At 36.1% G+C, this 12,738-nt stretch overlaps 1 protein-coding gene across 1 annotated transcript in view; it reads left to right on the plus strand.

The window, feature by feature from the left end:
• Positions 1-422: 422 nt before the first annotated feature.
• Positions 423-12,738, plus strand: part of LOC106474614 — a 31,180-nt gene continuing 18,864 nt past the window's right edge. The window contains exons 1-2 of the mRNA XM_013935303.2: positions 423-623; positions 6,897-7,012. Coding sequence (XP_013790757.1) covers positions 570-623; positions 6,897-7,012 — 170 coding nt within the window. The 5' untranslated portion in view covers positions 423-569. The remainder of the gene's footprint in view (positions 624-6,896; positions 7,013-12,738) is intronic.

A 12,738-nucleotide genomic window follows, 5' to 3' on the forward strand; every position in this document is an offset into this window, starting at 1 on the left:
ACTCTCTCAAACCACCAAGTTCAAGTATAACACTAGCGTCATAGGCTTAAGCAGTCTGTTTTAATATCAATTGTCTTGAATCATCCGCACAACGAGAAACTAAAATTACTAAAAAAAAAGCAAGAAAAGCTGACAAACTATTGTACTTAAAACATGAACAAAGATGATCAAAAAATATTAAGTATATAATTCTCCATACTCAAATCAACTACACTATGGTTTTTATTTGAAATATGTATGTAATGACTGAGAATAGCATGTCAAGAGATAAAAATAGTGGCCAAATATAATAACCAGACGTAAGATTCCTTACACATATTGCGACTAGATGTAATATATAGCAACTGTTTCGTTTTAATTTTTAGTTCAATAAAAATATCTCTATAAAGTTTATATAATATCGAGAGGGCAAAGACTTAAGAAACCGAAACTGAAGAAAAACAAAGGTGGCGTTTCTGGGACGCAAGAACTTAACGTTAAATGATATTAATAGACAATTTCACTAATAAATATTCATACATGAAATATCTATACCAAATTAGAGACACCTAGTATGCCCACAAAGTACAATGTTTTTTTTAATATTTGTTTTCGTAGTTATGGAAGGAGGATCTTATTCACTGGTAATATGTATTTTTATTTTTTCTTTAAGGCTCTTAAGCCTATCCGTAGTATAGGGCTAAGCTCAGTTTAATTTTTATGTTTCTGTAATTTAACTGTTTCTGTGATATTTGAGTATTTTGTTTTTAGAATTCCATAGTTTCTAATGACAGAAAGGTAATCTTTTATCATTCTTATTTTATAAGTAAAAATTATAATTTATAAAAGTTAATTCGGTTCAACTTCACATTACTGGTATTTCTACTGTTAGTATTTAGTATTACTATTAGACTTTGTGACTAGGTGAAAGTAATGCATAAACAACATTAAGACCAAAAAGCGGAAGACTTTCGAAACGTCGTCCTCTACACTCGTGTCTCTACGACAGGCAGTTGTCTCCATTCTACAAAGTTTCGACAACATTAAAGCTTATTTAAAGTACCATTCAAGAATTTCGTCCCCTTTAATAAAAGCAAATCTGTAATCAAACCTCCAAATTATGTGTATGATAAGATTTTAAATTAATTGCACTTGCCAAGTTTGGATGGAATACTTTTTGAGATGCGTTAAAATTATTGGAATGGAAATAAGTAACTTATACTTTTATACTATAAATTATAGCCAAGTGTAATATCTTAGTATAGTATTAGTAAGCAGTGGTGAAATACATATTTTATACTCTTTGTTATAATAACTATTAAAATGAGTAACCTATTATTAGTTGCAGAACTGTGAGAGGGTATGTTTTATGTCCATGAACAGGACCACTCAGATTAGAGAAAGATTGAGATGTAACTAACCTCATGGTCTTAACAAATCTTTGGAAACTTATAATTTTGCAGCCATGCTCATTAAACAACAATGTACATACCTCAAAATAGTGATTCACTTTATATCATCTGCCAATCAGTTAGGCTTCAAAGCCTTACATTTAATATTTGAATGTATACCTCACAGTTGTTATTAAAATTCTTGTGATGTGATTACTATATGTTAGTTAATTATATGATATGTATCTGTCTTATTTTTTAAATAATCATTCAATAAACAAAACTGTTTAATAAGAACTTTAAAATGAACCCAATCCCATTTATTAAGCAGAAAGAGGAAGAATACCACATTTGACCACAAGGAGTGATTTCGGTATCAAAAAACATTTTACTAGTATGTAAAGTTAAAATATTGATTCATCTTTTAGTATATATCTTCATCTTTGAAACACATTAAACTATAGATCGAACCAAACCATGAATTTTAACTTTTAATGGGGGATTAACATAGAGTTAGTATAAAACATAATTACTTTTATGGTTAGTGATAGATTTACAGTTGAGATGATTTAACTATGTGAATAAGGAGCTATTTTTTATATGGACACTGCTCATTACTAACCCTGATTACAGTTTTGTAATAATTCAAATAAATAACTCCATATGTGCCACACTTCAGGTATCCTATCTTGATATTTGTCTGTTTACTAATGTAAGTGTGCTAAAATAAAAGTGTTAAGTGGTAGTACTTTGGATTTAAATGTAATTTTTTGGAATATATATTTCGGTTTAAAACTCCTATCTGAATTGTATATGAGGATAAGAACAGCATATTTGATGGGTTTACTCAAGCTCTAGTATTTTCACTGCCTTGGGTTTTAATATTATGTAAAGATTCATCACTTCCTGACCACCTAAGTTGTTTTGATAACTGCTAGAAAAATAAATATTTTAATACTTTAAATTCTTTACTAGCTGTGGTGAATTTCCATTCAAGGGCCAAGACCATCTCTTTCAGCTTCATTTAAAAAAACAAGTGGAATTATTAAAAATTACATTGTCAGGGCTATCTCTGAGTAAATATTGTTATCAGGGATACGTGTTAATAAGTTACATTTTCAGGGATACGTGTGAATGAATTACTTTATTGGGAATATATGTGAAATTACATTATTAGGTTTACCTGTGAAAATTATATTATCAAGGATGTAAGTTAACAAATTATGTGTATCTAATGTTTCTTTACCCAATTATCAAAATTAATTTTTCTGTATTAAAAATAATTCTGATATGGTGCATACTTCCTCTCACAAGGTTAGCTATTCTCTTTCAGTGCAAACTTTTTCTTTACTCATGCCACAAGTCTTCTACTCCCCCCCCCTGTTGAAATTATTATATTCCAAATTGTCGCTCATGTAAATCATCATGTGTCATCTCTTAACCAATAGTGGCATAATATGCTCACATGACACATGTGACTCCCTCTACACTCCTCTACCAAACCTCCACTTCTCATTTGGCAGCATTTGAGTTCAGACGTACTCTTTTATGTGCCTTGTGCTTCCAGTGTGACAAACACATTTTCTTTTTTTTCACACGAAGTGGTTACATTTGACTTTATTTTATTTTGTACCAGTTCATTCTTGTCACTGTATTTCTGCACTAGACTTTTATGAACCTTTTCTTGTGCTATGGATTATGAAGTTCACGTTACCACTGCAAGTGTGACACCAATGACCAGTGGTTTTTCTCAGGTGCGGGTGTCCCAACAGTGGATCTCTCTGCTTTTATACGTCGCTATATTGAGCGCTATATGGGTCCACCTTTAACCCCTGATATCACCCAGGCTCTTCCTAAGTCAAACAATTTTGTTAAAAATGACAAGGACTTTGATCATCTTTTCCCACTTCCTGAGTTTGCTGTTCCTTCCCATTTACAGCTTGAAGAACCAACTAGGCCTAAATCGTTTTTGTGTTTCATGTTTGTGATGTTTTGTCCCTTTCCCCTATCTCTTATTCCCCTCGTCCTTCCTTGTTACATGAACAAGCTTTCCAACTATTTTTAGTTTTCTTCCCTCCCCTCATATTTGGGTACATGCGGATCAATTTGTCTCACAATTAAATGAGGGGATCAGCATGCTGTGCCCCCCAAGGACTTCTGATCAGTTTGCCCTTTCATACCATCTTGTGAACTATATGTTTTTAGATCAACAGTTGTTTTGTTCATTATTACCCGTCTGGAGGATGGCTCCTGAATCTAATGTCAGTCTTACCCATGCCCAGTATTCTCGCCTATGTCGTACTTTAACCAACCTCCTACAGCAACTTTCTTCCATACATCTCCTATTGGAGTTTCTCCACAGAAATCCTGAGGGGTTTTCTGCAGATACCCTTACACTTCTTTCCTCCACTATACCCCACATTTCTTCTTTGGCTCTGTCATTATGTATATGTTTTTTTTGTTATTAGGACCTTATAGATTGGGATACAGTTTTGGCTCAGATCAAGTTACCTTCAACCTATCTCAGGGATTTACATTTTGCACCTTTTCTGAGATGTTACGTCTTTCATATAGTCCCAGAAACTATCAAGCCTTGGATGACATTGGTTCACCAGCAATCAACTCTTATGACTTTTGTAGCCCATTTGTCTCAGTCAGAGCTTCATAGGCCACCTATTCCCATTTCCCATCCTTCATCCTCCCAACCTTTCCTGTTCCTTTTAATCAGGGTACTTCTTCTCATCAATTTCCTCGACAATGTAACCCCCGTCGCCAATACTACCGGTGACTACCCTGTGGGTTTGGGTTTGGTGGGAGCTTGGCTATTAGAGTTTCTTTCTTGCTGGCTTCCCTTCATAGATGATCAATGGTTCTGTCAGAAGGATTTCTTATCCAGTTTTTTTTTTCCACAACCTATTTCTCTTTGCATTATTTCCTTTCCTCTTTGTCGAGATCCTGTGACCTACCAGCATCTGTCAGAAGTGGTTCGAGAATTGCTATAGCAGTGGGTCATCGAACTGGTTTATCTTTCTTATGGATGTTTTTATTCCCATTTATTTGTTGTCTCTAAGAAAACCATGGATTGGCAGCTGGTCAGCGATTTATCTACCTCAAACACTTCATTGCACTCCCCAAGTTCACCATGGAGTCTTTTCTCACCCTGAGATGGGCATTTTCCCCAGGGTTGCAGATGATGAAAATGGATGTCCCCAGTGCTTACCTCCACATTCCGATAGCATATTGGTCTTGACCATACTTTTGGTTTGTCCATCTCGGGGTGGTTTACCAATTTTGGGCACTCCCCATCAGACTTGCCTTGGCTCCCTTTGTGTTTTGTCACATAGTCCAAGCTTTTGCATATCATCTCCATGCTCTCAGGATGCAATTTCATTATTACATGGATGACTGGCTCCTTCTGGCTCATTCCGAGCTAGAATCGACCTCTTATACTCACCAATTACTTTCTGTGGCGGCTCGGGTGAACTGGTTTATCAAATTGGAGAAGTCATTCCTTTGACCCACTCAATATATAGTCCATTTCAGGGTCTTTTTTGACATGATTATCAGTCATGTTCTGCCATTTTTATGTCTTCATTCAATGGAACTTTTGGTTCACCATGCCCTCTTGGCTCAGTCACTTACTGCATGGAAGGTTCTATTGCTTTTGGGTATGTGTTCCTCCATGACTGCACTAGTCCCTCTAGGTCGTGCCCATATGAAATACCTTCAGTGGGCACTTCACGAATGATGCAATCTTGCTTGGGATCCTTTTTCCACCCTCATTTCCTCCCATTTCAGGCTGTTGGTCTGAGGACAAAACTGTCTTGCATATCAATGTTCTTGATAGCAGTATGTCGGATGTTGCATCACTTCCTTCTTCTCACTCATCATTGTCTTGTAATGGTTCATTTGGACAATTCTATGGTGGTGTCACATATCAATCACCAAGGGGGCACCTGGTCCAGATATCTCTGTTTTTGGATGTTGGATCTATTATACTGGGCTCATGCACACCACATTTGCCTTATCGCATCATGTGCTGGGTGCTTTCAATCTCATTGCAGATCAGATGTCATGCCCTGATCAAATATATCCAATGGAGTGAGCATTAGATCCACTTGTTTTTAGGGATCTTTGCCATCAATGGAATTTTCCCCAATTGAATGACTTAGCCACAGCCTCAGTGCCAAATTACCCCTTTTTTGGTCACCTGTACTGCATCCACAGGCTTTGGTGGTTAATACCTTCACCCAGAATTGGTTACACAGATATCTTTATGTGTACCCTCCCATCTGATTGCTTCATTGGGTGATTTCTCTTGTCCACTCTACTCTTATCACCACCTGTCCCTCTTCCACTTTCTCCATCCCTTCTTCGTCAACCTCAATCCCACATTCTACATCCCACTCTCCATGTCCTGTGTCTTCATGCCTGGCTTTTGTCTGATCCTTGGTGAGACAATCCAGTTTCACATGTCAAGTCACCTTCTTGTTAGCTCATTCCACATGGCCATCTTCCATGGAAGTGTAACAATGTAAGTGGAAAGTATTCTGCTGTTGGTCTGCTAACAGTGGGTTTCCTGCTGACAAGCCTTCTGTGGCTTGTGTGGCAGAATTTCTCACCTGATTTTCAACTGTGGGTGTTTGGTCTCCTTGCATTCCAGATATTGGGTGGCCCTATCCCATACCTTATGTTTTCCCAATGCTGTAAGGTTTTTATTTCCCCTGTTCTTATTATGCTCATGCATTCTATCTGGAAACATCAACTTTCCAAACGTCCAACTATTTCGAATTGGAACATCCTCTTACTCTTAGCCTGTAGACGGTGAAGGTCAGATTTGTATGCCATTGACTTTTCACATACCATTCATCACCATACCTATCTTCTCCTTTATACTGATCGTTCCTTTCTTCCTAAGATCTCAGCAACTCAGGAGGGTTGTTCATCCTTTTCTACAATTCCCCTTCCTTCTATGTCCCATCTATACCTTAGACAATATCCAGATGGGCTTCTGTGTCCAGTCAGAACCCTTCGTTGTTATGTGGCATGTACTGCTCCTATTTGGGGTACAAGCAATTGTCTTTTTATCCCATGGCAATTCTCCTCCCATTGTGATTTTCACCTTCTATCTTTACTAATTGGGTCTACCTTTTGGTTCATTTGGCCTATTCTTCCCTACCTTCTGCCTCCTGTACCTTATTCCAGGTTTCCTCCCATCAGATACTACATCTTCCTTTTTCTCTTGCTTCTTGTCTTCGTCATCTGATGGAGAAGATTCTACAGTTTGGCATGTTGACCACTCCCAGTACGTATGTTTATGTCAGCATTAAGACAGGCACATGTGTGAGAAAATTGGAGCTGTTTCTTAAAGTGTTACACAAGATCTCAATTAGTTATGTCTTGCATTGGCACTTTTTAAAATAACTTTTGGTCATTATTCTGTGAATATATCTTGTTCTCATTTGCTGGTGATTTTAAGTATCTTGTACATGTGGTTTTCTAATGTTTTTTTTTGTTCTTTTATAGAAGTCATTCGTATCGGCACAAGAAGATGCAGAAGTCCTTCTTAACCAGGAGAACAGTCAGTGCATTCATTATAGTGTGTATGTAAGGAGAAAATTGGAACTTTCAGGGTATCATCGGTAAGATGTACAGATCTGTCTCCGGACCTGCAACTTTAACATTGGATGTTTTCTAATGGTACTAAACACGTAGAAGCAACTTTTGTAGCTCCACACAAATGGGTTTCACTGATTACTTATCTTTAATTAACAATATTCTTAACTCCACACAAATGGGTTTCACTGATTACTTATCTTTAATTAACAAGATCTTTAACTCCACACAAATGAGTTTCACTGATTACTTATCTTTAATTAACAATATTCGTAACTCCACACAAATAGGTTTCATTGATTACTTATCTTTAATTAACAATATTCTTAACTCCACACAAATGGGTTTCACTGATTACTTATCTTTAATTAACAATATCCTTAAATCCACACAAATGGGTTTCACTGATTACTTATCTTTAATAAACAATATCCTTAACTCCACACAAATGGGTTTCACTAATGAATTATTTTTAATAGCTTGTTTCTTGACTTCAAGTACAGAGTTTTACTGACTAAGTATCTTTGATTAGTAAGTTTCTCAGCTTCAGTTGAACAGGTTATATTACTTATTATTATTAGCAAGTTCTTTAACTACAAACAAACAGATTATTTGTGTTTAATTTGTATTTTTACTTATTAAACAATGCTTCTAAAATACCTCTTATTAAATGGCATCTGAAATCTTAAAAAAAAAATTGACTCATTGCCAAGCATTTGGTGTCTTTATTTGAATTTGTTTATTTTAATCAAAGTTATAGACTTCATTATTTTTATGGATAAAATGCTAAGATAATGATTAAAAAAACTAAATACATTTTTATAGGTTCAGTTCTGAGCCAATAATCACAATCTTTTAATGTTAAGCTATAAATCAAGTTGCATTAAATGAATGTTCTAGTTTGATGTGGACAGTCCAAAATGTTGTTAACCCATTCACTGCGGCTGGGATGTATATTTCCCAGTGCACTGAAAGGGTTATTGTTAAGGTCAACTAGTAAACTGAATTTCACCAGTGAGCTACTTTTATCTTGGACTGCGTGAAGTGATTATTGTCATTGAGTTCACATATTTAAACTGATTACTGATATGTCCATTTGATAAATGTGTAGTTTCATGTGGACAGTCCAAAGTGTCATTAATATTAAGGTCAACTAGTAAACTTAATCTTACCAGTCAGTTAGTTTTATCTTGTTTCATGTAAAGTGTTTATTGTCATTGAGCTCACAGATTTATGTTAATTCTTGCTACAGCTATTAGAAGAATGAACTTGTCTCATCATTTTAAACTATATCTTCATAACTTGAAAACAGTAGGTTCAGAAATCTGCCCTGTTGGGGGCTTGAACTCAAGACCTACAGTTCACATGGTGCTCTGAGGCTGATACTTGTAACAACTGAGCTACCCACGTTAGGAACTAATAGAATAAAGTAGGACTTTTGGGGCTTAAATATGAGGACCTGTGATTTGGGCTAGTGCTGTGAAGGTGACGCTTTACTAACTTAGTTATGTGGAAAAGGTCCCAGTTCTCGAGCAGGTGACTCTCCACTTGGACTAATAAAATATTAAGATCATGAAATCTAGGCTCCCAAATGTGAAAATATTCTTTTAAGATCTCACCTGTTCGAGTTGAATTTACAGCTAGTTTAAAAAATCATGCTGCATCACTTGCTTAATAAAATTATAATTAAAATACAAATTACTTAAATTCCAGTTGTTGTTGTTTTTTAAATAATATAAAGACCTTTCACTGATAAGTCTGTTATAAAAGTGTTAAGTTAGAAACACTAAACAAAATAAAGAATAAACAGAAGGAAAATGAAAAGTTAGGACCAATCATCATTCTGGTTAATTTCATTAAGACTTTTTTTTCAATATGTAGAAAATACAGTAGTTTTATCATATGGCAGGTGCTATATAATTATAGTTACAGTTCCTTTTGCACTCTTTTTTTTGTGTTTGTTTTTGTGAAGATATTGTGAATGTAGGAATGCTACTGACCTCTTCACCAAAAAGAGCTGTTGCTTAGCATGCTCTGCTGTGTAAATTCCTGTGCATAATGCAAGCTTTGAAAAAAAAACACTCACACTTTTACATGTGTCAACATGTTTTGTGCCAGTCTATGATGTAATCACCAGTACATTCTCCATGCACAGTAATTTCCATGAGAACTAGTATTTGGACAAAGGCTCACTTCTTTCTCAACACTGCTTATCTTCAGACTTTTGTTTTCATAAAATTTACAGCAAACATTTCTCTCATTGTTTTATCCTTTCATTATTATTTGTTGTGTAGTTTTTAATTTTCTTGATAATCTGACAGAAAGATACTAAATTTTAAACTTATCAGTTGGAACTTTCATTTGAATTATCTTCAATTAGGCTTTCTTTTAATTTACTTTGTACTTTTGTCTGATCCCTTAGTTTTTATCCAACATATGGGTTTCATCTAATTCTTTTCAAGGTTGTCATTAAGCCTAAGCACTATTGCGATATCTAGCTCATTTTTTCTAATGTATAACAAAAAAAAGTCTTTATGTATTTTACAAAAATGGACCACTGCAAGATTAACTGGATCATGTTGACATGTTTCTGATATCTCCTGAGATTTACAACACTCCTTCACAGGAGCTATCCAATATTGTCATGGCAACTGGAGACAGGACATCGGTGATATAACTTTCATTGTGCACCTTGTGGCTGGTTCTATTCTGATTTTGGATCCAGGATTCACAACGTCCTGCTTCTGTTACTTTGTTTGAGCCTGCCTCCATTTCTCCACTTTTATTTCCATGCCTACATTTGCTCCTCGTTCCTGACCTGAATCAGGTAGTCCCACTTTTGTCATTCAGTTCTTCGATTCCACAGTTTCTCCTTCTTTTTGTAAGCTGAGAAATTCCAGTCAGTGTGTTTGACCACACATCATCACAATTTGCCAATGAAGTAGCCATATGGAGCACGTCACAAGATCCCCTGGTTGCTGAAACAAAGCTCAATCTTTGCTTAATCAAGTCACTTCATGGTGTAATAAGTGGTGTGTAGCTCTTGACCATAGAATAACAGGTGATTATATTCTATAGATGCTTCAGAAGAAAAAAGGAAAAAAAAAATTCTCTGAAGTAAGACTAAATTCCGATATGACACCTTATCTCCTCTAACATAATAGTTTTCCTCAATTTGTGCTGCCCTCTATATGCACACTTTTCACATGCCACTGGCCTTGAGGCTCTCACCTAACTTGCAATGTACTTTATTTGTTCTCTTGCTTCAGATTCGTTTGGAGGTTTCCCATCATGACAGAATCAGCTTCACTGGGGCAGCTTCCAAATATCTATTTTTCACCTTACTTTCCGTCTTCTTTCATTTTGTCCCAGTTATATTTGTTTCTGGGGTTTACTTTGTTAGGTTGCCTTACTTTCTGACTTTCACCTCCGTAATTTCCTCTTCAGGAGTCCTGTCTTGCACCCTTCCTTTGTGATGTGTTTGTTCTTGTTTTTTTTGGGTGGGGGTATTTTTTATACATTGGCATATTGAGCTGATACAATTACTCAGCAATCATCTCTGCTGAATTTGGTTTCTTGCCCTTGAAACCAGAAGCCTCACCAGGTTTCTCATTATATATCAGCTTTTGGGGTTACCCTCCTCTTCTGTTTCTTGTTCTATTGTTATTCCCCATAGTTCCTCTTTTTTGAGAGCTGGCTGTCATAGGTATTGGAGGTGATTTATGGCTTTTTGGCTCCAGTCCTATGGGAGTTCTGCTGTCTCACTTTGTTCACTAATGGACTCCTTTTGCTACAACCTATTGAGTTATTGAATCCTTGGGTGCATTTTCAGGATTTTGTCCCCTCTACTTCTACTCTCCACCTCATTCTGTTTCAAATGCCAGGGAACACTTCCTCCACAACACTCTGGGGTTTTACTTCCATTTTTTTTTATCATCTCCAAGTAGATTTGAATTTGTTGGTCAAATAATACTCTTTCACAATTGACCTTTTGTTGATCTTTCCTTGGTTTCTGAAGATCAATTTCTCACTATCCTGTGGAGGTGACCATTTTTGAGTCCTAACACTTCTTCCACATGCCAGTTTGTCTACTTGTCTTGTGCTTCCTTTGATTCATCTGCAATAGTTGAACAATTGGTTCTTAGTCCTGCCCTTCAAGTTGGCTACAGTCTCACTCTTTTCCATTGGATCTGGTGGGATTTGTTTTGGAAATTGCACTCTTGATACCTATTTTTTCATTATTCTATGGATGTTTGGCCTCTTTATGCCCCTTCCAATGTGGCTTTCTCTGTTGTGACCTCCTTTCTTTATCATGAGTCATCGCATTTTGGGTAACTGGTTCAGTTGTTCACTTCAGTCTCATACAGTCTCACCATGTATTTCCTTCACTTAGGGATCTCTTACATTTTGTATGCAAAGTATGGTTTTCTTTATTCTGGTGTTTTCAATGGATTTGCTTCCACTATGGGTGTCCTAAACTTACTGACCGCCATTGTACCTCCGTTCCACTCTTTACTTTTACTCATTCTGTATCCAATCCCAGATCTACAGCTCTGTGTCTGGTGTGGTTTCACCTTCTTTTATATGCTTTGGATATATTTCTTTCCCTCTTCCCTTGCAGTAGCTTTTGTCTTGGCCTCCTATCATACTATTCACCATAAAAACAGGTTCATCTTCTTCATGGACTGCCCAAACTTGGCTGGCCTGAGAGGGTGATTGGGTGTTTTCTCTGTTCATTTTTCTTTCCCTTTCCTCTCTTGTACTTTCATTTTGACACAGATTGCCTCCTTTGTTCTTTATGGTTTGTTCATTATTATCTAATGGCTACTTTTACTTCTAGCCATCAACATCTCTTGTATGTGATCTTGCCAATGGGAACATGGACAATCTTTACACATCAATGCATCATTACTTACTCTATAGCGAGGTTTCATCTTCCATGGTTCATCTTCTTCCAGTTACCATTCACAAGTCTTTAAAGTGGCTCTGATGGTGAGTTGTTTATTTTACTCTTTTCTTTTTTCAGATCTCACAACTAATTTATTCAGCATACATATATTTCTACATTATGGAGACATTGGAACCCACCAAGTGATCAGTTTTCAGATCTCACAACTAACTTATTCAACATACATATATTTCTACATTATGGAGACATTGGAACCCACCAAGTGATCAGTTTTCAGATCTCACAACTAACTTATTCAACATACATATATTTCTTCATTATGGAGACATTGGAACCCACCAAGTGATCAGTTTTCAGATCTCACAACTAACTTATTCAACATACATATATTTCTACATTATGGAGACATTGGAACCCACCAAGTGATCAGTTTTCAGATCTCACAACTAACTTATTCAACATACATATATTTCTACATTATGGAGACATTGGAACCCACCAAATGATCAGTTTTGCTGAATACTTACTAAAAATCTGAATTGAGTATGGGAAGTATGGGAAGCCCATCTATTTTCCTGCTCAGTTCCTGCTGTTAAAATGTGTTTTTCTGCAAGACTTCTTTGACATTGTCTATATATATATCTTTCAGGTTGTTCTGTACTTGACAAAAAAGTTCCCACAGCACCAGATGTGTGCCTTGTTGAGAATGTGTTCACGTGCTTGTGGGGATTATGTGGAGAATGCTTGATCCTGCTATTGGTGATTGGCTATAATCTAATGATGATTACTGATTGGCTATAATCTAATGATGATTACTGATTGGCTATAATCTAATGATGATTA

This window comes from Limulus polyphemus, unplaced genomic scaffold (genome assembly GCF_000517525.1).
Source record: "Limulus polyphemus unplaced genomic scaffold, Limulus_polyphemus-2.1.2 Scaffold7442, whole genome shotgun sequence".
In the NCBI taxonomy this organism is placed as follows: domain Eukaryota; kingdom Metazoa; phylum Arthropoda; class Merostomata; order Xiphosura; family Limulidae; genus Limulus; species Limulus polyphemus.